At 37.3% G+C, this 27,981-nt stretch overlaps 1 protein-coding gene across 7 annotated transcripts in view; it reads left to right on the top strand.

The window, feature by feature from the left end:
* PHF21A (PHD finger protein 21A) overlaps window positions 1–27,981 on the top strand; it is a 137,318-nt gene that overhangs the window by 9,515 nt on the left and 99,822 nt on the right. For all 7 annotated transcript variants that reach the window (XM_086748826.1, XM_086748827.1, XM_086748828.1 and 4 more), the window contains exons 2-3: window positions 23,051–23,091; window positions 27,606–27,741. In XM_086748826.1, coding sequence (XP_086604952.1) covers window positions 27,688–27,741 — 54 coding nt within the window. In that variant the 5' untranslated portion in view covers window positions 23,051–23,091; window positions 27,606–27,687. The remainder of the gene's footprint in view (window positions 1–23,050; window positions 23,092–27,605; window positions 27,742–27,981) is intronic.

The following is a 27,981-nucleotide window of genomic DNA, read 5'->3' as shown; positions in this document are numbered from 1 at the left end:
TCATCTAAAACCTTACATATGCTGTAACTGGAATGGAGCTTGTAAACAGTAATACAGTTTTCTTCAAGTGTTCCCAGCCCCTTCACAGCCTATGTGGAGCAAATTGCTGACAGGACACATGGTTAGCTGAAATAGTTACTGTTAGTATATTGATATGATTAGAAAGGCTGTCATTGTTGCAGTGCAAGGGTGAAATTCCCTTTCATTGACCGATTGGGCCTACACAACAGGCAGGAGAAGAAACCAGGATAAATCTATATGTGGTAGAATGATGGTGTATCTTGCCCTTCAAGGACGTTTTACCCTCTGTAGCAGTGCCCTTTGTAACACTACTGTATCAGGGTATTCTAGATAAGAAACGTGGGTAATAGGGATGTACAAAAGGGTTTGATGCATAGTTGTAAAGAAGAACTCTTCTATAAGTACTTCTTATCTTGTGAGACCAAATGTGTCCTGATCTGGGAAGAAATCCTGGCCCTGCTGAAGTGGATGGAAAGCTTCAGAAGTACTAGATTTCATTTCCCACCCCCCGCCCCCCCCCCCCCAAAAAAAAAAAGAAAAAAAAAAGGTAGTTTTAAGTGGCTTTTGCAGGGCTGAAGCACTTAACAAAATTTGAAGAATCTGGCTTCTGTTTAAGATGCTGCTACTGGCCCTTGGAGGATCTCACACCAGTTCCTTTATCTTCTAGTGTCTTTGCTGTTCCTTTAAAAAGTGGATAATACTGAGCTCCTCTAATGCTTTGTAAGAACTTGGAATCTATTTATTCAGGGCTTTTGCTTAATTTGCTAACACAACAAAATTTTACATGAAAGCGAGAAATTAGTCCTTGATGTATCCAAGGAATACTTTTTTTCTGTCTTTTCCTTCTTGCCAGTGTGACAAAACTGCCCAAACTGAGATGTTTAGTCTGAAATTTGAGTAACCTACCCCCCAACTAACAAACCTTTTTCATAACTTTGTAGGAGGACTCCAATGGCCTATATTACTAATAATGAAGCTTTTTACTAATTTGCATCTAGCTGGAGCTTCAGGTACCTTGGTGTTCCACTGCTGCTTAGCTTGCAGTAATTATCTCTGATAAGCATCTTTCTCATACAAATCTGTTGTTGTGTGTACTATGAATTTGCTGTATTAAGGATGCTCTTGTTAGTGACCCCAAACAGGAAGGATGTGGCTACCTGAGCTTCCCTTATTACCCTTTCAGAGAGTACATTCTGGTCAGGGATAAATTGGGAAGCACTAGTGAGGTTTGTGCTGTTTCTGAACAGCAGGTAGCTGTCCTTGAGTCAATTGCTGTTCTTCTCCGAGGGGGGAATCCCACCATACCCCTTATACTGCATTCTCGGAGAACTCTGCTGAAATCGGTGGATTTGTCACCATGAAACTTGTTTCGGAATCAGAGACTTAGTTTTCATTTCCCACTTGCATTATGGCATATTTCACCAGCTCTACTTTTCCTTTGAATTTCGTGCTCTAAAGTAAACATGGAAATCTCCCTCTTCACGTAATTCTCATCCCTGTGTGACACTTTCTTCTTGGCTTAAAACTCAGTGTTTTCTCCCACCTTACTTCTTGCTTGAATTACATTTGAATGCCTGGCAGTTGATGCAGAACTCCAATAGATTGTGCAGTGTTTAATTTAATAAAACTGTTTTTCCTGTCATGATGAGCTGCAATTTTTGCAGTCAGTCATACCTGATGTTATTGGCCTGTTAAGTGTATGCTCCAGGTTAGTTCCTCACTGTATCTTCTCAGCTGCAGCGCTGGTTAGTTCAGCATAGGTCTGTGACTCTGTATATTAGTACCTCAAGTCGTTGTTTTGCACTGACGTTGCCATTACTACAAAATTGCATGAGCAAAAATACTGATCTTAGGTTTGCTTCTTCCTGATGCAAGATAAACGTGTACAATTCCTCAAAACTTTGACCTTCTTTCTGATTTCCCTTTCCTAAATTAAATTACGCTGCTTTACCCGTGATTGTTTGTATCCAAAAATGCTGATTTTTTTTTTCCTTATCCAAATATATTGTTAATATAATGGATTATTTAATCATCATGTATATAAGCAGTCTTACTTTTGAAAACTTAAACTAAGGAAGGGGACAACTATCTGTGAAATCCCTGTTTGTTGTGTGTAGAAAGTACTATATATGAGACATGCCTGTATTTTTCTCTTGGCTCTATCAGAAACTCCTGCAACTTCTTCAGAAATTCTTGCATAATACTGGAAAGGTGGTAAATACTATCTATTTTTTCCTGTAATTTTTGCCGTTTTCCCACATATGCAGGGTACATTTTAAGCCTTCAGCTCTGAAACCTCCATTGTGTGGTGATTAGATTTTGTTTTCTCTATATTGCTTTCCATGTGGTGGTCTTTGGTAGTCCAGTAGACAGTAAGACTCATATGGGCTTCTTGGGGTTTAGAACTTGTACTCAAATGGACTTGAAATCACACAGTAAACTTTCATGTACGTTTCTGGCTCCCATATGGCTTTTTTTTTTTTTTCCATCTACTGTGTAATAACAAGAGCCTAAATTGAGAGGAGGTGGGATTTTTCTCAAAGGCATTTTAGAAAGGGAGGGGGAAAAAAAGCACAATCTTTGAAACAACAAGGAGAGGAATATGTAAGGACGGTGTAATGAGAGGAGCGTGTGAGAACTTCTCTGTGTGTGTGTGTGGAGGGAGACGTGTTTAAACATTTTTTGTAGCACAGCAATAGGACCATTAAAAATCTGGGCATTGATTTTTAGATAATAGAATTTGTTTAAAGAGTAACTCTGCAAAGAAGTTACTCTAATGATGAGCACTACACTGATACCACAGTAGTGCTGTGATTGTAAACATATTTTGAGTGTTGGTCTTGATACTACTGTGGCATATGCGGTACTACTGTAGTGCTCCACACTGTTTTGTCTCTCTTAGTCTTTGCTGTTACGGTAAGCTGCTCTCCATCCCCTAGGACAGTGTTGGAGTGGGGCTCTTGTGTGTGTGGAATCAGTAGGTACCAGGAGAGCAGGTGAAGGATGTGGTGTTGGTGTGAGGGAATGTGAAAGGAGTGCCTCTCAGGAGCATGTTGCTGCCTTCTCTGGGTGAAGCACCCTGGGGATAGGTCCTGGCTTCTTGGGAATAAAAATAAATTGAGGGAGAGGGAAAACTAACTGCCATCAGCAGCCTCCTTCAGACTGCCAATCCTTTTGTTTAGAAAGCGTAATCATACCATGCTCCATGATACCCTTTCACTCTTTATCACCATTGTGGAAGTTGAAAATGGTATTGGCTTTCATTTGGTTATAGTAGACACTAAAAATGGATAAATATACAGTTTAATCTTCCTATTTTAAGTAAAGAGTCAGTTTAAAAATCCAGGGCAATGAGTGCGAGTGAAAATGTTTTGGACACTTTATTTTTACTTTCATTGTACAGCACTTCTGCACTTAGCTTTTTTTTTTTCCAGTAAACACTAACTGTGTATGTATGTGATTCCATGTTAGATTGGCACAGTAATTCAATGTTATGTTTATGCGATATAGTTTGTAAATCTTTTTACTTATATTGAACAATCATGGTTTTGAGAAGAAAGAAACTTCTATTAAGTGTATGGTTACTTGAATTCTTCATTTCAGATTAGTGACTACCCTCAGTACTCCCACACTGAGTGTGACTACCCCAGCTACAAATACCATTCTCCAGATGCTGCAGTTCCCATTTGTGTGCTTTTGAGGAGAAGGAAGTGGGGGGGGAAAAAAAAGGCTTTTAAGGGGTAAGGAGGGAGAATATAATAAAAGGGGAACGGAAGACAGATTTTGGGGTTGATACCTGTGCCTATATATTTACAGGGAGCAGTGAGAGTCCCAGCTGACTGGAATGTAGGGGAAGGAAGATCTGAGCACATCAGTGTAATAATTTTGGAGTGCTTCCTGTTGACTTGTTAATACTGCATGGAATTTGTCCCAGGCAATCTGCTGTTGTGAATCAGCATAGTTTATTCACTTGAGTATAGGTGTGCCTGTTCTTGTTTGAGAATCTGCTCTACTTGAAAGATAACAGGTCAGTCTGGTAAGCAGTATTATTCCCATGTTTGGAATTAGAAACTGAGGCAGAGAGAAATTTATTTATTCTGCATTACAGTAAATTTATTGAAGACCTTAAGCTAGGAATGGAGACCATCACTTGTGTGCTTAACCTAGTAAACTGCCTGCCTCCTTCAGGTCCTGAATGTTTCTACATTGTAGACAAAAATGAGCCTAAAAATGACTTACTGATTAAGTACGGATGGTGTACAAATAAGTAGTGCTTGCCCTAAAGGATGTGAGGTTCTCGTAAAACTGGTTGTAGAAAATAAACAGGCTACTTTGTTTTTGAAATTTTCTATATATTTTTTTATTAGGTTATGTTGAGTTGAAGGAAAAGTAGAGGTTTTTGTGGGGATGGGAGACCTTCAGTTGCATAGGGGAAGAAATGATTAATAAATGTGAATGTGAAATCTGAGTTGCATAGGTAAGCATTGGTGCCAAGAAACAGTCCGGAGTTAAGTTCTGCAGAACCTGAAAACATAGAAGATGGACAGTGGTGGTGTTGCTGTTGAAACTTTTTTTTTGTCCACCTTTCTAGTTTGCTTGCATTATACTACAATTAATATTAAAAGTTGCATATTACCATGTAGACATGATTATGTTTTTACTGATACTGTTGCATGGACACACATCCTAAATGTGTCCAGAGGGTCAGAGTTAAGATTACTGCTTACATTTACCAAATTTAAACATTTCCAGAATGTACTTTGTCTGTGATCAGTGTGTGAATGAGATTCTAGTAACTTTACCGCATAGTATCACTGTTTCTGAATCATACTTTGAGTCTGATACAAGGGACTTAACATAGCTAGTTGCGTGGAACGGTTCAATGCACAGCAAAAGTAACACTAAGTAACTAGTGTCGTCAGAGCCTAAGTCTTAACCACTTGTTAAAACTATTCTGTGTACAGTTTATGCGAGCAGAATTCTCCAGTCTTCCCAAGTGAGTACTGTTCAGGGACAGATACCTTGTTCTGTTAATTTAGACAAACCCCTTTTCCAAGTGAAAAACGAGCAATACCCAAATTTCTGCATCTGTCCCAGTGTTGCTTCCAGTAACTCTTTCAGTGCTGCTCAATAAGAACACTGTATTCCAATGCAAACATGAAAGGTATGGCTCCTTTTTTTTTTCTTTTTTTTTTTTTTTTTTTTTAATATGCCTTGCTGTTACTGTAAACAGCTCACTTAAAGGTGTTGAGTCTGATGCTTAGAACTCCATGTGATTGATTCTGTGACTACCAGAGCATTGAGCTCTGGTGCGATATTGAATCATGATCTTTTAAATGCATGTCTTCTGTTCTGGAGTATCTGCAGTTACAACCCTTAATGACACTGCTTGTGGTGTTGCCTGGTGTCTTAGAATATTTGTGGAGCTCAGGAACTTTGGTGTATTTCACTAGAGTTGTTCATGTTTTGAAACTCTGATTCTGCATAAGCCTGATGTTGAATTTCGGCAGTAAGCTGGTTTAGTACAATCTCTTTACTGAAGTGTTTCTGTGTTGTGACATCTCAACTACAAAACTGTGGAGACAACATCAAGGCCAAATACAATGCTACTTGCATAACTACTGCATCTCATACTCTTAGATGTGACTTCTCTGAAGTAGAATTCAGTTTTTGGTGACCTCTTGATTTATAGATGGGTGTAATGAAAATTCCTGGAGTATCATCTTGTGTTAACAATTTAGTGGTTGGCATGTTTCTCCTGTTCATGTGCAGTTGGTCTCACTTACATCACTATTGCTTAGTGAAATGATGTTTCTAAAATAGTTCTCAGGTATATTGGCTTGACGTTAAAGGCCTAAGATCCATAGAGGGAATGTTGAGCGGCACTACATTTTTTGGAGAGAAGACTTTCCATTCATGTTCTCTATGGTGCCAAAGGAAGTACTTCTGCCTTGTATGCCAGTGTCATGAAAATGTGAAGTAAACCAACACGAGAACTGTATTGCACTGGAAAGGTCAGCCTGCATCGTCACTAAGACCAATGGCTTGGAATTGCAGGCAAATCTGGAGACATCCGTACAGTTTTCCCATTCTTCCTCCATCTCCATGCAGCCTAATGTGTGAGAAGAGAAGATGCATCAAAATCATTGCCTGTATTTTGGAATATATTGGAATCAACTGAGTTTTCCTGTATAATAGTTGAAAAAGTTTCAGCACATGGAGGACAGCAGACACTTCACCTGAACTTAGGAGGAGATCAAGAGGATAAGCATTTGGTTTTTATTGTAAGCAAAAAATTTGAATGAGATTTGAGAGGCTTCTTGGCACTACTTGGAACTCTTTTTTGTACCTTGCTTGGTACTAGAATTTAATCTCGGTGAGAGATGGGGCACTTCAGAAGAAAACTTTTCAAGTTATGTATCTGGCAGACAAATGATGCATTTGTGATAGGCTTTACTGGTGGGATGGAGAAGAGAGAAATGTTATTCCATGGATTATTAGCAGAAACACTGAAGCATGAATCTTGGTACACACATGTTATGATTAAATCTTATTGTGGTTCTCTCTGAGGTACCAACAGATTCAACCTGAAACATTCAACCTATGACAGCATCAAGTGAAAAGACATTTAGTAAATTGGAAGTTCCCAACTACAAATAAGAGTGCCAGTTTCTTTGAATTGTTAGTTTGTAGTGCTCTTTGTTGCCTGTGTAGTTTGCAGAAATGATCTTTAGCATGACAAGGGCATTATGTTGCTGTTTTCTTTCAGCAGGACCAATTTCAATGCTATTACTGGCCTGGATAACAGCCCCCCCCTCCCAAAACAGAACAGAACAACCCTGAACCAACCTGTTTGATTCTGTAAGCCGAATGTTGTTTAAATAACAAAATGATACTACCCACTATGTGAAATGAAAACAAAATATAGTGCAGCCTGAAGTTCTTATTTTGTTGTCTTTCTGCGTGACTTAAGTGGTTTCTCATGTAAGCTGGATCATGGTCAACTTTCTCACCAGTGTAGCTGAGCAATGATTTTATTGAGGCAATGTCTGCATCTTCATGAAACTCATCACAAAGCTTCTGCTCTTTCTTACACATTTTTATCCTTGCTACTTTCTTGTTCCCTATAAGGATGATAAGCTTATTGAGTACATCCATCTTCATCTTACTGCCTCCAGCAATACTGAAAGGTGGTGTATACTGGACACTTGCTTTGTTTTTCAGACCTGTTGTAATTTGGACTCTAGAAAATGAAACTTCTGTGTTTCTCACAGATTGAGACCTGCTTGTTTATCCTACATGGCTTTCAGCTTGGCTATCTTCAAAAGCTCATCTGTCAAAGCGAAGGAAGCTGACAGTGATGAGAAAGCAGACATTCACCAAATTGTTTAGGCAGTGCTTTCTAGCAGGATTAGCAGTACTTCCTAGCAGAATTCTGTTTGATGTTTGTCCTGGGCCTCAGCTTGAGGTTATGCGTTTTCTGCGACAGTAGTACTTCTTCAGCTAGACTTCCTTATTAAAAAGGAGAGCATCCAGTACCACTCTGGGGTCAGACAGGACCTGATGACTTTGGCAAGTTCAGTTTTCTTGGAGAGGAGTCAGACATTCATCTACATGTTGCCTTTGAATCCATTGGTTCAGGAGATCCTTCCTCTGGTCAGCTGGGAGGAAGCCAAATTGTTGCCAATCTTAAATGGATCTTGGCAGTTTTTCCAGCAAACATCTGTGGCTTATGTTTAGTGCTGCTTTCCAATTTTCTGGGTCTTTCTCCGTTAGGAGAGAATAACTGTCTGAATCTCCTTGGGTTGACATGCTGATGAGTGAGGGGCTTATAGGAGAATTTTTCAGTAGTCTGATGGGTTATGTAAAAGCAAAAGCCCCCCACACCCTTGAGTATTTGATCATGTCTTTATTTCAGTGTTGCATTATATTACACAATAAGCATAAACCAATTTGATTTCTGCTTCAGAAGTTACAATTTCTACTTTTAACATTACATGCTTGAATTATAGCCTGATTTATTTACCAGAAGAACCAACCTCCAAAACAACCCAAGACATACCGGCATGGTTGCTCAGTGTGATTAAATGTAAGAACTAACATACTGTGCTGGTCCAAATGTCCATCTAATCCAGCATCTTGCCTTTATCAGTGGCCAGCAGCAGCAGCTGACTGAACAGTTTAGGAAATGGGTGAATTCTGTCAGCTGCTGAAGTATTAACAGCAAACTTCTGACAGACACTTGTTTAGCCGCTGCCTGAGATGGAAGCTACATTTGGGCTATTGCACTGTGAATAGCAACATCAAGCTATTTATAGGTGAATTTGCTGCCTTTTTGAACTCATTTATGTCTATGGCTTCCATAGTGTTCCACAGCAGTAAGTTCCACACTGTTTACCTGCCTTTTCTGTGGATGTGGTGAGTTGATGGAAGAAAAATAGTTTCATTTTTTTAAAACATGCTCCCTAATTGTCATTCCTCTCCGTACCATTTCTAGCTCTCACCTTTTTGAGGTGGAGCAGCTAGAATTACATGCACTGTGCATCACAGCAGAATGTTCCCTGTTTGTTCGCTGTTCTGCTTGTAATACCTTCTGAGATTTTCTCTGACTTCTTGCTGCTGGGAGTTGAACTGTTTGCTTGCAGTAATCTCAAAATCTTTACTCTAGTAATGCCTTGTTTAGACTCATTGTTGTGTGTTTGTAGCTAGGGTTATTTTTTTACCTCTGAGTATGTTACTTTGCACTTGTTGACACAAGACAATAAAATGACAAATGAAAATCAATCATCTGGTATTATCAGATCCCCTGTAACTCTTTGAAGTTTGCTTTAATTTTAACTATCTGGAAAAATGGAAAGCATCATAATCTCTGCAACCTCCCTTTTTTGCCAGATCAGTTAAAAGTATGTTTGCAGACTCAGTCCTGGTCCTTATTATGTTAGCTTTGATGTTTTTTGACAGTTTAGTGTTTTCTTTCATTTTCAATCTTTTGATATATTCTTAGGAAGGGGAAGGTCCTCTCATGGACTTTGCCCTAACGTGGTGTGAGGCATACAAATGGGTTCACTTTCCTTTTGTTTTTGATGCAACGTGGTGTATGAACAGATTGCTGTTCAAGATGTGTATAGTCCAGTGTCCCTTTTCTTTTGCTTTGAAGTTAGATGTCCAAATAGTTCATTTCATTAAGATTGCAATCTTTTATATGAATGCTTAGAAGAGAGTGTTCCTTGGAGATCAGATTTATTTATTCCCCTCCAACTCCCCCTCCGCCTTTCCCCCTGCCAGAAAACCCCAGTTTAAATGACCAGTGCTTTGTAAGCTTAGTACCAGGAATTCTGTCTCCTCCGGTAGGTAGTGGCATTGCCTCCTGCCTCCCTTTTTTTTTTTTTTTTTTTTTTTTTTTTTTCCTTTTAATTCAGTTATTTCTTCTTCCAGTTTGTGAAAGTCCCCATCTTGCATTTTTTAACCAAGTCTGTCATGTTTTTGTAATGACTAGCTCTAAGTTTATTTCTAAAGAAATATGAAAAATCCACTGCTTATATCTTCTTGTCAGCTTAGTAGGATTTTCATAGTTTTTATTTCAAACTCTTGTTTGAACGCCAAAACTTCACAGTCACCCAACATTAATCTCAATGAGGGGTATTGTGATCAGTTTTAAGGCAGTTTGACTGTCAGGCAAAGGGCAGGTACTAACTCTCATAGGTTTAATCCTTGTTTAACTAGAACATCTCAGTTTGATTTTTGGGGAGAGTTAGTGTTAACTAGTTGAATTTTTTTTGGAGGCCAGAACAGACACTTCTCAGAGAAGGAATATTGCTAGGAAGTAATGCTTCTTTTCATTATTATGTTTCTACATGTGAATTTACCTTTCCCTTGCTGCTCTAAGTATTGAATGGGGATTAAATAATTAGATGGACAGAGTAGTATATGTGTGTTTTCTTATCATACCTGAGGGGTAGGAAGAAGGGCTGTGACAGAGACTTCTGTCCAGAAGACTTCTAGCTTGGAGGACAAGACAGGTGATGCTTCATGTATGAACATGCAGAGTGACATCCAGACTGTAGCAATTGCATCCTTTACTTAGCTTTGCTCAGTGTGTATGGATTGTACAGTTTTCCAGATATCTAGGTCGTTTGGTGAATCAACTCCCTTTCAACTTCCTTGCTATTTGTGCAATTTGGTAATTTGAATTATAATTTCACAGTATTATATTCAGAAGCTCTTAGCAGCTTGTGCTCTTGTGTGGGTGCATACTTGTGATGCTTGGCAAGTTGTGGAAAAATTTTTTTTTAATTTTTGTTAGGTTAGTATTACTCTTGTGGAATTTGAACAGTCTCTAGTGTATGTCTGCAGCAAATAACTCCAAAAAGTTTAATTCATAAAAATTAGTGTTATCTTGCTTGAATAAGAACTCTTATGCAGATTTTGAAAAAGTAGAAGTGACAGTTTTAGATGTCTGTGAATGAGAAGTCTGAATAATGCGTTTTGGTTTTGCAGCACATGTAACCTAAGCAGCTGAAGCTTGCTTCAGTTCTCTGTCTCTACCTGGACAAACCATTGTTTTGTGTATTAAAATTTATTGAGACACTTCTAAAAACTGGCTATTATTATAAATAGTGTGTTTGTATTTGGAAGATGAAACATTTTAAGTGACTTTTCAGAGGCTGTTTGAATGAACTAGTTCTGAAATTGGCAATACATGCTACTGCTGATCCCAGAGTCCTTCAGTCTGTTTGCTAAACAACCATGCTGTCCTCTTCAGAAAAAAAGTACTACTTAGGATTCTGCCTTCTTCCAGGACCGAATCCTGTAGTGTGTATGAAAGGATGATATATGAGCCACTTCCCCTGCAGAACCTGTGCCAGATACGTACTTGTTAATGCAACTTGAGAAAATAGAAAGGGCTGAAATAATTGAAATTCTTAATGTTTCTCCAGTAGATGATTTGAAAATACACCAGTTAGCACAGGTTAAAATGACAATAGGGTCTATTATTCACTAGGAGTGACTTATGGGACATTAAATGTATCTTGTTTTAGAATCCTTTAAAATGCTTGTGTTTGTTTTGGGAACTTAAATACCTCCTGCCTGGTACAAGGAGATACATGTTTTCTTGCAGCAGAGGGGGCTGGAAAGGGTGCGGAGAGTCGCGTCCTTCTGCTTTTCCGTCCTTCTGGGGTAGGTGTTCCTTGTAAGACAAGGGACTGAAATAAACCTTGTAATTTAATCCAGGTATATTCTGTAGAGTAGAGATGGGGAAACAGCTGCTCAAACTTTGATATCAGAAAATAAATCTGTAATGGGGAAGAGAAAACAGGTCTTTCTAAGGTGCATATATAAGCTTGTACTCACTTGTCTGTCATTTTTTTGTGTTGGTTGTTGTCTACTGGCAAGTTTTTTAGAACTCTGACATAAATGTTTTATATATCAAGTGTGTCAGGGTTTCCATTGCAATGAGCTAGTTAAATCAGTTTAAATAATGCTATATTTAAGAAAAAAAAAAGTTGCATGTGTTTGGGAAATCTTTTTGATTTTTGAATTGCTGTGAACCGTTCCTTGGAAGGACCAAACTGTGGTGATCTGTTTGGGGGGATTGATTTTGATTTTTTTTTTTGTGTGTATAGGATTTTATTTATTTATTTATTTATTTAAATACAATGAAACCATTTTTGCCTCCAGTATTCAGGTAAAGTGTATATTTCTGTGCTTACCTCTAAGTCTTGGTGTTCTTTAAAGTTTGGGTTGGGTTGTTTTTTTTTTTTTTGTTTTGGTTTTTTTTTGTTTGTTTGTTTTTTAAGTACAGTATTCTGATATATGTTTGACCTCCAGAATGTTACCCCTTTTTGTTGGGCCTGGTGAAGATGCATTTTGAGACTTCATCTATACTTTAGTTCATGCTGCTGTGTTTCCCCAGTAATTTTGTGTCTGTCTGATGAGACTATGTTGCATCAGTACTTTACCCAAAATGTCATTGAGGGTAAAGCTATTAGAAAATGTGGTTTTTATCTCAGTGTTGTTCCATCTTGCCTGGATGAGAAAGTTCATGCTCTATGGAGACAAAACTTTTTTTTTTTTGTCCTGAACTTGGGTGTTGCAAAGCTACAAGGTAGTCTAGGAATCCTAAGAGCAGAAAAATGCTGAATTAGATAAAGTAGAAAGGCTTAAAGTAGCTGTCAGAATGGGATTAACCTGGCAGAAGAATCAAGTTCTCTATAAGAGAACACTTGAGGTACTTGAGCCACCACATAATTTTACTTTTATTTAATAGCTTTTTATGAAAATAAACAAGGGAGTAGGAGTTGGTGTTGAAAGAGATAAACGTGTGAATATTGAAACAGTGTTGGACTTGTGTATCTGTTGAGAGAATGGGGAAATCCGAATGTTCGCAGCGCCTGGCAGGAAGCAAGCGAGAAAAGGGAATTTTTTCCCCTGAGAAAACAGTGATGCAGCCTGGCGAACTAAGTCCTGTTGCATTCAAGGAACAAAAACCAACAGCAGACAATGGCTCAGAAGCTGCAGGATAGCTGATGTAGTAAAGAAGAAAAAAATTAGGGCTAAGTCTTGCACAGTAAATTGTGATTCCCTCATCTTTTTAAATGCAGATGCTACAGCTAAAGGAAGTGGAAAAAAGAGCAAATGCTGGAATGATCTGGTAGTTTAAATCTGAAGGGAAATGAGGAGAAGCAGGGGACTCCTGCTCATCTGCAGCAGCCCTGCACGCAGAGCCTACCTGATTTAGGCCTAGCGACAGTTGCGTTGGAGGCCTTGGGAAGGCAGATAGCTCAGCAAGCGTGTTTTCTCAGAGTGACGTACTTGGGAGCATGTACAGCCTGCATGCTAAACGCGAGTGGCTGGATTTGACTTTGCTTATAACAGTTCAAAGAACGTAATGAAATCCCTTCTCACTCATGCTTTTATTTTGGGATGGAGGGGGAGAGAAAGGAGCTTTTAGTTCTCTCTTTAGTTCGGAGTTTGAAACAAGCATGTTTTACCTAATTCTGTTTACTGCCTTTTTATTTAGAGTACTTGTCAAACATGTTGATGCCTTTAAGTCCTCTTTCATAGTTTATCAGTACACAAAACTAGAAACTCATGAAAACTGTAATGCTGTTTATTTTCTTTACTTAATCTATGTGCAGATCATACTGTACTTATTGTTGGAGGGTCTTCAGCTGTTTGGTTTTCTTGTTGTTGCTTTCTTTTTTTTTTTTTTTTTAAGTGGGTCTGTGCTCAAGAGATCAGAAATGCCAGAATGACAGCATAGTATAATGAAATAATAGCTGGTGAAATAAAATAAGTTTTACTAAAACGCAAATCAAATTCAAATGTAGAATTAAAATGTATTTTAGTAAATGTTAGCAGGCTGTACTTAGAACAGGTATAGTATTTATTCAAGAGGAAAGGAAAATGTGATACCTTTCTGGTAGCAGCAGAGGGTCCCAGCCGCCTTTCACAGGATTCAGAGCACTCAACAGAAGTCAGACATTTTTGCATAGAACTGTGTGAAATTAAATTGCCAGCATTCTTTCTAGAAAAAAAAAATCACTTCTAACAGGTGAGAAACATTACTTTTTTCATCATGTTCTTAATGTCTGAAGACAGATTAAGAAACAAACAATTGTTCTTTGATACTTTTGTCACACGAACATCTGTTCACTACCAAATCATTTTCATATTGTCCTCTGACAATTATTCAGAGGCCTGTGACGTATTTAGAGCTAGTGATCTGTAGTGTTGTAAAGGCAAGAATTTATGTATAGTTTCTCATTTTGAGCCATCTTGCTTCCTGTTAAAACAAAAGTTGTACAAAAGATCAAATGAGCTTCTATGTTCTTTTAAGTATTTTTCCATATGATAAAATACAGAAGACAAGAATGTACATGAGCAGCTAATTTTCAAGTTTATGCTGCTATAATTTATCTACATGAAATGGCTTATTTTTTTATTTTAATGCATGTGCTAAAATAATTAAATTGAAGAGGCCAGTTTATTATAAGAACTGTGCCAGACAGGAAGTGTGGACCAGTAATTGTTCCAGTATACTGACATGAAAGCTGACCCATAGGAAAGCCAGCACAGGTTGGTTTAATTCTAGTGTTTAAATTAAATCTTAAATGATTATTTTTCTCCTTGACTTTTTTACACAGTCTTTTCCTGCACGATACAGTAAACAAGTGAAGAACTGTTATCCCCTGTGCCATAATGAGGATAAGCAGAAAATAATAGTGATTTCTATTCTACCTGAGTAACAAGAAGAACATACAGAATTCAGATGCCTGGCAAACTCAGATGCCTCTTTTTTTTCCCCCAGTTGTCCTGTAGGTCTTCCAGTCTCAAAATGAAAAGAACATGTCTACGTGACTGGATCACTGAAAACATAATTCTCAATCCAAACTTTTGACCAGGTGGGGAAAGTGAAAGATGACTCCTTGATGATTGCTTTAGTTAAGAAGAAAAGCAGCAAAGTGCTCACTCAGTCTCTTACCCATTGTAGCACTGGAACTCAGTGACTGCTGAAGGAAGAGGTCTCCCTTCTGCTGCTGGCCCAGTGCTCCTGTTGCTTAAGCTTGTGCTTGGTGCTGCCCAGACTAATCTGTGAATCCCTTCAACTTTTTGCAGAGTGTGACACACCTCACCTCCAACTGCCCCCAGAAAAAGAGTAAGGCCTGCTGGTGGTAGGACTTCACAGCTGGAAGAGAACATAGACAAGAGAGCTCTGGTCAGATAGATTAGCTGCCTGTGGAAGTGTTCCAGCTGCAGGATAAATTAAAGTGGAGAAACTGGAGGTAGAACTATAAACTGAGTAGAACTGGGATTTACTTAAACCTCTTGATGTACTGTTAGTCTAATCTTTCCTGGTGCGTGCTTGAAGAACTATCACTCAGTTAGCAGGCTTCATGGGCACACTGAGAGAAAGAGCTTTACTGAAAGTACAGCATCTGATTTTGAAAGAGCTTTATAAATATGGAAGTATAAAAGATTACCTGTTGTTGTCATATGTGTCATATGATCACTAATCACAATTCATCTACATTTTTTAATGTTTGCTTGTTATTACATAGGTTCCTAGGTTCTGTATGATATCTGTGGGAAGGTAACATCAGTAGAAGCTTGTGTAGCTAATCTCCATAAATCTGTTGCTGCAAATCTCCCTGTAGCTCCTTGTGATTTAGCCTGTGATGCTTTAAACTGGAAATCCTTGTGATTGCCGGGCTTGCCTTTCTTTCATTTTATATGCGTGAAAATTTGTTTAACAAAGAAACTTAACATATTTTGGTTTTGATTTCTTAATTTTAAAATGCGTTGTGTAATTGTCTTTCCTGTCTATTGCATGCAAGTTGCCCTTCATCAAAATATGTTTAACATGGATTTATTCCCTTAACTGATACTCTCTTTAAGTAGTTTTCACTATACTTTGTAACCATGGAAATGGTATACAGTTAATATTTATTAGGTAGAAGGAAAAACAAGAGTGTCTAGCGCAACCCCTGCTGTTTTGAAATCTCTTCAGCAAAAAAAAAAAAAAAAGTCCAGACTCTTGGGATTCTGTATAAATGTAATAGGAAGTCTTCTGTAATGCAGAATGATTTCCTAGAATATATGTATTCGCTTTAAATAAATTAGTTCATACATTCATGTTGCAAAGTCCTTTAAGAATTCATATTCTTTCAACTCAGTTCTTTCAGTTGTGTAATCACAAAACTTTGCTTTTCATTGAAATGCTAAATTTAAGAAAACTAATTGATTTGCAGTCGCTCTGTTCAGCGCTAACACTGAAATGGAAAGTTTGTTTTTGCTTGCTGGTGCTGTTCTTAAATGCTTATATTGCAGGCTGGCACTTTCACTATTTCCTCTCTAAAGCCTGGAAGAATGAGCAATATGTTAGGCTACTTTGAGTCGTATATACTTCCTTTGTCCTGCCACCCCTCTCCAGGAGCAGTATCTTTCACTTCCTTAACTGCTGAGCATATGTATGTGTGGAAGGGGATTGGTTTGTTTGTGTGTTTTTTTTTTTTTTTTTTTTTTAATTTTATCCCTGATCCTTTAGCGTTTTGCTCTCTTTAACTTTTTTTTTCACTTGTTTGGCGTTTCCCCCTGCTGGCAGATTGTGTTAATAGCACTTGTTTCTGCTGTGGAAATGGAAGGCTGTAGTTGTCCTTGAATGTCACTGTTTTGTGGTTAAGGCGTTAGTTGCTTGTCTGATTATTATTTTTTTTTGTTGTTTTTGTCCTCTGAACGTCTCTGGTAGCTAGATAAAATTCAAATAATAGTTTGTACAAGCAGAGGATGTGCACATACCTGAAGTTCTCCCCATCAGAAGCGCAGTAGCACTTGGAATGATAGTCAGAGGGACCTCTAGTTTTGCCTTTCATGCCTGCAGTCTTGAGCACTACTCAGATCCTCTCCTTTTGTACTCTGGACCTCTTCCCAAACTTTTAAGGTACTTCTGCCTCACTGATGCATCATCCCCGCAAGCCAGTTCTTTCCAAGATAAAGTGGATTGCTAGAAGAGGAAAAACTGTTTGGCACTCTATGAAATTTCTCATAGTGTTTAAAAGAATAAAACAAGAAAACAGAGGTCAGGTCCCTCCTGTCTTAGTGGAATTTGAGGGGGAAAAATATTTTAATCAGTACTGGAATAGTTTTATTTATTTATTTATTTATTTATTTTGTTCCTTGGATCTTCAGTTGTTAAATCAATTACTAGGATTTCCTTTGTGTGTTCTTTCTAGAAAGTGGTCTTCTCTCCTCACAATTCCTCCTCTGTCTTCTTTTCCCTGAATAGTCCTCTGTCTTTGAAGTAAGAAAGGAAGGCAGAAACTTCTCAATGACTGGAATGAGGCATTTGCAACACACCCCAAGAAAAGTAGAGGTTAATGAACTGATTTTTCTGGGCATGTTACTAAAAAAACAAACAAACAAACAAAAAAACCCAAAACCCCAAAAACCAAACCAAACAAAAAAAAACCCGCACTGCTAACCTCCAAATAACTTCCCTTTGAATTTCTTATAAATTTTAGAGGCAAAACGGTGGGCTAGTACAGCCTGGAAGGGACAACTCACGCTGTTTTCTATTTACCTTCCATATTTTTTTCCCCTCACAGCTGCATGTATATTTTGTAAATAAGTTGAAAATAATTGTTAAAAAAAATAAAATTCCAGTTCTAAGATTTAACAGATTACTTGACATTTTTTTTAAAGCTTAATTGATAAACTTTGTTTTTTAGAAAACCCATGTTTCTAGCAACTTTATGGAATGTGGCAAAATGCAGCAAATTTTTTTTTAGAAACAAACACCAAACTCTGCCTCGCACTGATTTATCTCTTTACATCATGTAAATGTTCTAATTTTTGAAAAAAAAAAAAAAAAAATCCCTGGCTCCCTGCTTCAAATATAAAACTCTCCTGTTGCACTGTTAGTAAAGCATAAACGTAAAGACTTAATTAGGGCTGGGGTTTCCTATTAGTGTTTATATAAATAAACAGTCCTTATAAATAACAAAGTAATTCACTAAAATAAAAGTTCAGGCCATCCAGCTTTTTAAGTGAGCAGGAATTTAGCCACGCTGCACAGAAGGTGGTTTTGTGTTTATCTAAAACTGGTGAATGGTAACTTACTGAGCAAAGTGAGCCTTAGTGTTCTTGTTTGTATTTTTCTGTCTGCATACCATAACTTTTGAACACAACAATGCTGCAAAACATCCCCATATGCTGGTTTCTGGGTACAAAAAGCAGAATTGTACCCATGGTAACTTTATGAATGTTAGAAGGGGTTAGGTGGGGAATAAATACCTTGAACCCTTGGTATCAAGCCAGGAAGAACTTCTGCCAGGTCATAGGTTAGAGGAGTAGACTTCCTGTAATTTTTGGGTTTATTTTTTATTATTTAAAAAAAAAAAGCTGTTTCCCTGAATGCCTTATTTATCATGTGGAAGGAAACAGAAAAGCAGAGAGTTGAATTTGTTGTGGCTTGGGTTAGTTTGGTTTGGCTATAAATGGCAGCATCTTACTCTTTTTCCTTTAAAAGGAGGGAAGGTGTATATGTGTGTGAGAAGTGGGAGCATGAGTGTTTAAAATTAAAGATGGCTTAAATGGTTAATCCTTGTCAAGTTAAATTACGCAAACTTTTTTTTTCCTTTCTAGTGCATGTGGCTTTAGGATGTGCTTCTCTAATTCAATAAATAAACTAAGACTGTTCAAAGAATAGGAGCTTGTGCATGTGTAAAAAGTGCAAAGCCACATCCCTTAAATCTGCTCACGTGAGAGAGGCGATAATGAGATTTTAAAACATACTTGTACAAACTTTCCACTAGAGAGCACGATCTCATCCCCTACATGCCAGGGGAGGCTGCCTTCAGAAGAGTTACTAATGCCTATCAGAACTGTAGTCATAGGACAAGCAGAGCTAAGAGGGTAATCTGCTTATGTGTGTTGACTGCCATGGTAAGTTTTGGTTGTGAAACGGTTTTGTTGTTACAATGGGGATGGTCGTCTTAGCTGTAATGAGTCTTTTAGCTCATTTTCACTATGTTAAATATAACTACTGCTTTTGCAGTATGTGATGGCATCACATGCTTCCATTTAAACTTAGTTTGATTGTTTTCTAAACTGTTTTAGAGAAGGTGAAGCTATTTATCCCCAAACAAAATCAGCTTCTGGTGTCTTAAACCCGAAGTTTTATCTGTTTAATGGCTAATTATCATGGCAGAAGGAATTTGGAGGCAGAATTGGAGCTTGTAGTTTGAATCCTGCAGGTTGTCTGTGTGCATCAATAGAATATCCAAGCTCTTTGACCATTTAGTGGGAGTTATCTACCAGTATTGGGTGGGTATAGGGAGGAGAAAGAGAAGTTAGGAGTTGTGTGGATAGACAAACTTGAAGGCATGGCTAGTACACTTCAGTGCAGTCTCAGTTACAATGGGCAGTCCTGTTGGTCCCTGTATCATCTGCCTGGCACGTGTTACTGGGGCTGACTGGGAGTTCTCCCAGCTGCAGCATAATGGCAAGATCAGATTCCCTGCACTGGCACTCAAGAGGCTTATTTTTAATCATGGATGCAGCAGCACCGGCGTTGCTAATGTGGTTGTTGAAATGTGAGCCTTATAATAATGTAGTTTGAAATAGCTTGTATACCCCCTGCCTGGGCTGTGTTTGGTCTGTCTTTTTCTTGAGACTGCAGAAATCCTGTCCTGTTAAGGAGTATGAGTTGTTTCATTTTTTACTTGAAAATCGTAGTAAAGGAACTATTCTGACTTATTCTCCTAGAAGATACAGATAGTGCTCCCTGTATACAGGACGCCTTTCAGATACAGGAAGGAGAGCTGTTCTTTTGAGGAGTTCACATGTGAAGAAGAGAGAGAGGTCCAGAGAAAGCTGTTAATCCCTTCTGTGTGCAGTGTATTTTGCACCAAGAAAATATTAATTTTTAGTTTTTTAATTAATGCTTTATCCTTAGTATTGTCAAACAATGCTCTGAAATGTGAAAGAATGTCAGGCTCACAACTGCCTGTGCACAACAGTTAGTCCTTTTTCATCTGAGTCCATTCTGTGTGCTGAACAAGACTGCAAAAAGTAAAAATCACATATTTAAATATTGTAATGTGATATGTACATATGAAGTTCCCGATTAAAGTTACATGGTCTAACAGTAAACATGTGCTAGCTTTGAAAGTTAGGAAAAATGCTAACAAAAAATGGCTAAACATGACTTTCCATTTCTCCCCTTTTTTCCAAATGAGTGTCTGGTTACGGTAGCATAAGCTTTATTGTATGACTTAAAGGTTATAAGTATCTGGTTGAAGTAACCAAATATCTTACTATACAGATACTTAACACTTAGAGTGTTAAACCTTCAGGTGCTGTATGCTAAAATGTTTAACCAACCACCATGTGTATTTCTTCTGATGTCCTCAGGGGCTGCCAAGCCTTAAATATAAGAGGTTTGTGTTTGAGGTCTTTGTTTTCATAAGTTCTATGAAATGAGTAACTTTTTTCCTTTTTACAAACTTCAACAAAAAGCTTAAAGTTGATCTGCAGAATATGGTAATAGTAAGGTATTTTTCCTTACATGTGTTGTATGGAATAGTTGAAAAGGTTAAGAGCCTTTGTTTGTTTGTTTGTTTGGGTTTTTTTGTGGTTTTTTGTTTGTTTGGTTGGTGGTTTTTTTTTTTTTTTTTGAGGGGGTGGGTATTGTCAAGCGTATGTATATATCAAACTACCCTTCCTGTTAGTAGCACTGACATCAGATTCTCAACAGTCAATCTCGCTAAGAAAAACATACTTCTAAAACTTTGATGTATTATTTGGTTAATGCTAATTTTAATTGCTTTTTTTTTTTTTTTTTTTTTAGCTTGTAGTAAACATAGGTAGGCCTTGCTCAAGTTTTTCTTGTGATCATATGTATGTTTGGGGAAGAAGGCAGTGTTCTTAATAGAAAACAGAGATGAATATAGAAATATGACTCCCAGAGCTGGGGTTTAAAAAAAAAAAAAAACAAACAAAAAATCCCCAAAACCCCAAAAACTAAATCAAACCTAAATCTTGCAGAATATACTGTAATAATGAGAGTTAGCCATGCAGACTCATACTTTAGGCACATTACAGCACGTGTTTCTAGAGCCTTCAAAAGGTGACCTCAGTAAAATGAGTAGCTGAGATTTCATGATAGATTTCTACTTGCTGAAGTTCTTGTTAAGAAACCCTGCAAAATGCTAAACTCTTCAGACTTCTCTGATACGAGTGATTGTGAGCTGTCTAATCTTAACTTTATGATGTTGAATTAAAAAAAACCATGCGAACAGAAAACTCAGAATGAGAAGAAATTATTCAACTGATAATTAATTCTTTAAGCTTGTCCTCTCTGCTAAATGAGGCAGAGATGCCAGTAAAAATACTATAGTTGCATAAGGGCAGAATTGAAGTATTTTGTATTTCCAGAGGCTTGACTTTCAAACATTAACCTGTTCTAAACATTTAAGAAAAAGCTTGTAGTAAATTATGTACAGAAGAGGATGCAAATATATTTCCATTTCCTGCCTAGGTCCTCTCTAAGTGACTTCTCCAAGGCAACACAGCAGATCATTCAGATAGTCATGATTAAAGTTTCAAAACTTAATTCAAAATTAAAGTTTCAGTGTATCTCCTTCGTAGCCCCTGGTGTTGCAGCCCTTAGGAGTGGTTAAATGCTGCACAGTTACAAATCTTTGGATTGCTTTTTTTTTCTGCGCAGTTCAGTCTTGATGAAGCTAGGGTCCTGTTATGGAGGCAAGTCTCTACATGGAGGAAGGAGGGGAAAAAAAGGAAAAGTTTATTATGCTGTTATTTTTAGGTGATGGTTTTCTCTTCAGTTTGTGTGTACTTATGCTACAAATAACTTGATATTTTTCTTTTTAAAATAAAAATCCTGCTCTTTCTTTCTATGACTGTATTTGCACATGTGTACTACTGACCATTTTGTTTAGGTCTCCAGAGTCAGTCATCTACACCAGTGAGATTTTTAATTATTATAATTTTTTTTATTAATAACATGGAGATGTAGTTGCTTGTTGAAGAGGGACAGTTAGTGTTTGCATGATGTAAGAGCTTCCTCTAGATCTTTGGACCAATTAAATAACTGATAGTGGGAGTTGGAGGTGACAACTAAGATTTTAATATTGAAGAAGGAACAACTAGAGTTTGAGAGTAACACCTATCTCTCTAGCACCCTCAACACTGAGGGTATTTCAAGTTCTGTAGCATCCAGAGCAAACGCACTTAATTTTGAATACAGACTCAAAACAGTCTGTACTCCCCAGTTCATAACCTACTGTGTTAGCAGGTGGATGTTATTTAAATTAACTTGAAATTGCTCTAAAATTAATTTAACAAATGCACAATAAAATTTGAGACTAGGAGAGCAACAATACTTAGTCACTACCAACAGTAGGCTTCCTGTTTTCTTTTCTGTTCTTGGTGTTCATCAGCACCCTGGTTCTGCTGGTTAGTAAATGTAAACTCCTCCACTTGTGCTGGTCTCCACTGAGCAAGAGATGATTGTGTGGCTTTCTGCTGCTGTATCTATTTGTAAGTCTGGGGCTTAAGCTTCAGCTCTGTGGTGACTTGTGTGTGGATTGAAACATATCTGCAAAGATCTTGTTAACTGTGGAGTTGAAGCTTAAAATAAGTTAATATTCCAGTATTTTACTAGAAAATTGAAGTATTTTGGAGGCTTTTTTTTAGCGTCAGGAAAAGTAATTGAGCAAATGAGTTATCATTTATATTTTAGCTTTTTAGGGCTCTGACTCATGAGTTTTTTATGATTCATATGAGGATGATTTAAGAGGTACTACCTTGCTCTGCTGCTAAATGCTGTTCTTGCCGTGACACAGGCAGTGTAATGGGCAGTGTATCTTCTCGGCCTCCACAGTTCATGACCTACCATATTAGCTTAAACTGCCATTGATTTCAGTTTACATTAGTACTTTGGGATTTGAGCTCTAGTCACTGTACTGACACACCACCTGCTCTACCATCGTTGTTGTGTTGGTATAACCTCTAGCAGAGATGGTGGGCAAATGTCTGAGGTGGGTAACCTTGTCATATTTATCTGTGGCAACTGATTGGGCTTGTGATTTAGATATTAACAAATGTGATGGAGAGGAGGTGTTTCCCCCAGGGGAGGGGGACACAGATGTTGCACAGAACTAGAAAACTTGTACTTGTAATCTCATCTTCCCCTAGTGACAGTAATAGTTTGTATTTTGATCCAGACTAGAATTGTAGGTCTCCTTGGTTTTCCCTGCCATGTCACATTTTCTTTCTGAGTGGTATTGTTAGCTTCAGCATTAAAAAAAAAATGCCCAAAACCAAATGCCCCAAAACAAACAAACAAAAAACACAACCAAAAACCAAACAGAAAACCCCGCCCCAAAATCCAAACAACTACTCCCTCCCTAACTTTCTAAATCTTTGAATTTTCTTTTTCTGTTTCAAGCTGTAGTTAAGCTGTTTGTAATTACCTTTTTTTGTTGTTGTTGTTTTTCTTTTGTAGGAGGGGGTGGACAGCTGAAGGGAATAACTTTCTAAAAACCGGTAAGTACTTCTTCCCAAGACTCTGATGCTTTACCTAAGAATAGATAATACAAAGAGCTGGTATCCATTCCTAGGAAAGTTTGATGTTTACTGAAACTGAAATCCTATCTATTCTTATATTCAGAAATTAAATCTTAAAAAGTAAATGTTACTGATGGAAGCCCCAGTCCTGTAAGTAAAATCACTATAGGGTGAGATTTGGGCCCAAAGGTCTGTAAATACAGTGGGCATTTAAATTAGTCTACTCAAAAATGATAATATTAAACTTTTTTTTTCCCCCCTGTATAATGTGAAAAACAGATTTATTTGAAGGGATTTTTTGGCACAGAAAGACTTCTTTCTAAAATTCAGAGTTCTTCAGCTTCCATATACACAGAAGGCATTCATGGCTTTTGTGTGGGTCCTGCCTTTAAGTTTATATATATACACCTTGTCAGCTGTGTTTCTAGTGTAGTTTCCAAAATAGCTGTAGTTTAAATAGCTTTGTAATATTTTAGAGGTTCTGATGTGGATTGTATTTAATAGAGGTAATAATAGAGAAGTGCTAATGCACTTAGGTGATTATTGTAGAGTTTAAGGTTTCATCCATTCTCTGAATATTTATGTAGTATATAAACATCTGCTACCTTAACTGCAGTGCATTGGGGTACTTATTTGAGTATGAAATTTTAAGTCTTCAAGCAACCACGTAAGAAATAAGGGATGATTTATAACAAATGCATGCCAGCAAGAAATTGAATGGAGTACTGCTGCCTCCAATAGTTGAAAGCAATCCAAGGAATGGCAAATTTACCTCTTGCTCTCAGTGTTCTTTATAGCTGAGGCTTGGAAGTGTCTGGATGTGTAAGAGATGCAGGTACTCCACAATTCTCTGCTTTCCTTTTGGAAATCACTGATTCTAGCACTGAACAAGGCCTTTGCATGTTTTCCTTTAAAAACTAATGGGATGAAGGATGTTTGCAGATCAACTCATCCATGCAATTTCAATCATGTACAAGCTTTTTAATTAAAATAATGCCACTGTCATAAGAGTAAAGTGGAAAATGCAGCATGTTTTATGATTAATCCAGGAATGGTTTTATACATCTTCAGATGTGGTATTCTAGGTAGTTTATAATGCTGCTGGACTTAAGTTTTTAAATCTTCCCTTGAAGTTCAGTCTAAAAGAATTAAAGTTCAAAAATATTGAAGACTTTTGCACTCACAAAATGTGTATGACCACTTGCTTACACAATTCTGTACCCGCTTTCAAGGGAAATACTAGCAATGTTTAACCAGCTGCCCTCATAGATATTTCTAGACATTATTTTACATAAAACAGAAAAATACAGTCTAGAATTGGATGTAAGGAATTAATCACTTTAAAAAAATTAATATTGGGTAAGTGTTTAAGGTACTTTGGGGGAATTTTGAACACTTGAACTTTGGATAGTTACCCCTGCTTGGGAAGGGAAGCTACAAGTACGTCTTCTAGAGTGTTTCTATTCTAGATGGGTACAAGCTAACAACAACTGTATGTATTACATATTCAGAAATCAGTAACTTGACCAAAATTTTAAAATGAGCATCTTATGTAATAAATTCTTCCATGCCACCAACGATTTAGATGCTTAGAACGCTTCAGAACCTCATAATAAATTCTTCAGTCCTTTGCTTGCTTCCCTGTCTTTAAAGTGATGGTGATACATGCTTCGGCTGGGATGCCATGCCAGGTATATATCTTCCTTGTAATTTAACAAAGTTCTCATAATTGCTCATGCTGCTGCTTTTTTTTTTTTAATTAAGGAGGCCACTGGTGCTGCTAGTTGACAAATACAGCAACTGGCAGAGGTGGTTGCAAAAGATCATTCTTTACTGTGTGGCCTTTGAAGCAGTGTTAAGTTTCATTTTCCTTACATATCAGACACTTAATTTTTGAAGAGGAGGTTATTTCTTATTTTTAAAATTTACTTCAGTGTAACTTTGCCAGCAGAAAGTAACTGGAAGTAAATGATACTGCAAAGTGAGTTCCTATGAAGCTATAATGGGAATGCTGGAGGAGGGGAAGTAGGAAGGGAGTAAAAAGTTAGAAAACCTACAAAAAAATAAAAAGGAAGAAAGGTCAAAAGGTTGTTAATCTCTCTTGCCTTTTCTTGGAAGCTTCAATCTTACGAATTGAAATTAATTCTTCAGGATGTTATAGTGTGGCACCTGTTTCAAATTTATCTATATTGAAAGAATAAATTTTAAGGAATCTTAAAATCTGCTAACGGATTAATTACAACGAAAGAAAAATCTGAAATTGTAACATATTTTGGGATGGAACAGGGTGATTGGTATGTTACTAGGATTGTTTCAGTTTTTTGACTTGTCACAATAGATGTTTGTCAATACGACAGTGAATTACATTTGTTCGTGTCTGCACCCCTGTAAACATGGCTAGGCTGAGCAACCATTTGCTTCTGTGAAGCAGTATCACTTTCTAGCTGTTCAAGGCATCTAGGAAATTAGGCTGGATTAGATTTTATGAACCATCAATACTACAATTTATTTATGTCAAATTAAGTTGCGTGTTAATAGTAGTTGCTCAACCTTTTTTTTTTTTTTTTTTAATATGTCACTTTTCCCGTGAAGTAGTACTGGGCTTTACAGTCACGTGTATAAAAGTGATGGATATCGTTTACACTCTCAGTTGAGGCAACTGTCTCTTCTGCTGTTTTGCCCTTAACTTTAAAGTTAATATGTTGCTATAGAGTGATACTTAGCTGTTCATCATGAGTGCCTTCTCATTCATTGAAGACACACTTGAGAAGGAAACTGTCGCCATATCTGCCTGTATCTTGACCCCAAAATCAAATTTCCAGGGCTTAAGAGAGACTTTTTGCCTCTGCAGTGGGTTCCAGTTTTCATTAGCCAGTCTCCCACATGGTTTTCTGAAGCATGGTTTCTTTTGAAATTGCGATGGTATGGACTTTATGCAGGCCATAGTTCTTGTCAGTGACTGGAAATAATAATCCGGGATTCTGTTTTCTCATTACTGTTTGTGGTAATAGAGCAGGGAGCTATATGTAATTTCCATGTATCCCTTGATATAAAATTGTAATTTTATAGAGAGTAGTGCTGCAAAGGCAACTGTTCTCTCTGGTCTGTCACATGTGGGACAGGCGCTTGCAGAGGGTCATTTCATGTGTTGACTAGGAAGTCTGATCAGGCCTCTGTTATTTAAATAAGTAACTGTAGGCTAACAGCAGACAGCACTGATGAAGGATGAGTTTAAATATAATGCTTTTTAAAAACTCTCCGTATTTCTGTTTGGAAAGGGAAACAAGTTATTTAAATAAACAAATCAAAACAATGCACGCCTCCCCTCCTCTTTTTGTTTTCAGGACTTCACAAACTTGTCCAGCACTTCTGTTTATTGTAGTGAGACAACGTTAAGATAAAATTCTCTAGTGTATGGTAATTACTCTCTTTACAGCCTACATGTCTAGTCTAAACTGTCAATGTCCTTTTGGAAACAATGAAATCCTATTATGAAGGCCTCTGATTTGGCTACAATACCTGTGCAATAATTGTGAACGATTTTCAGAAAAATATAAGAAAATAGGAACTGTTTTAACACTCCAGCAGTTCTTTAATATGTGGTGTCTGGATGGAAAAGTGACTGAAAAAATTGCTATATAATGTTTTCTGTTGACTCTTATATGTATGTATTTATAGATGTTTTTATACAGATTCCATTGTGATTTGAGCATATGGGATAGAGACAGGAATCTTTTCTGAACAAAAATCTCTTGTCCAACTTTCAAGACTTTCAGAAGTATCGCTGATAATGGTTTTCCGTGTCAGAGGTTGGGGGAATTAATTTGTTTGTCGTATAGGTGAAGATAATAAACTCGTAATTGTGTTCTACAGGTAGTATTTCAGGATTAAAAGGCTTTTAAAATGAATGGTTTTGAAAATGTCTTGTGCTGCTTTATATCAGACTTGTGTTCCTTCAAAATAGGTTTCAACTGAAATGACTAGCTCAGCACAAACTTTAGGCAGTGTGTTATTAATATATTAATGTTATTCTGACAAATTGCATGCAGACCACCCTATCTAAGAAGAGCTCTACAGTATCATGGAAGTATGTTAATGCTGTGCATGCTGTTTTACAATTTATTCATTCTGGTTGCAGAATTTTAGTCTCCGGAATATTTTCTCATCTACAAGGATTTTTAAAACATTCTTGGTAGTTAAATTTTCTAATTTAATATGCAACAGCAATAGTATATTGGTAGGAAATAGCTGCCTGCAAACTAAGATAAGGGACAAGTGTGTCAACTCTGGGAAGTAACAAATTTGGCTAAATGACTCCAAGGCAGGCATTTTGTACAGCCTGTACACTTCTTGTGTTTGAAAGACTGTGCTTAGGCTAGAAAGCTGCAGTTGAATATAGTTCACTTACCGAGTTCCTGCTCGGTTATAATGTCCTTTCTTTAAATTGACTTCTCTCCTTCACTAACCAAAACAAAACCTTTATTTTTCCATAGCACTGGTGTTAAAGAGGAAACCAGAAACTAAAGGCACTGGAATCATCAAAGATACTTTTAGAGAAAGTGGAGAAGGTAGAGAATGGAGCTGCAGACTCTACAGGAGGCTCTGAAAGTGGAAATTCAGGTTCACCAGGTAATTTGTATTCTTTCTTTATAGTTTCAAGTAATAGCAGGATTGGTATTGCTGATAGTATTACTAGTAATGGTAGCATTAAGTAATAGCACTACAACTATATTAATAATTGTTTTATAAGCTTGAAACTACTTCAGAATTTTATACTCTGTGTTTTGACCCTGCCACCTGTTGTTTTTTAGCAAATGTGAAAAATCTACATATCAGGCTGTGGGTGGCGAAGTGGTGTGTTTTTTGGTT

Source organism: Chlamydotis macqueenii, chromosome 5 (genome assembly GCF_036417535.1).
Source record: "Chlamydotis macqueenii isolate bChlMac1 chromosome 5, bChlMac1.mat, whole genome shotgun sequence".
In the NCBI taxonomy this organism is placed as follows: Eukaryota; Metazoa; Chordata; class Aves; order Otidiformes; family Otididae; genus Chlamydotis; species Chlamydotis macqueenii.
Note: the sequence above shows the minus strand (reverse complement) of the source record. Positions and strands in the feature narration are given on the sequence as shown.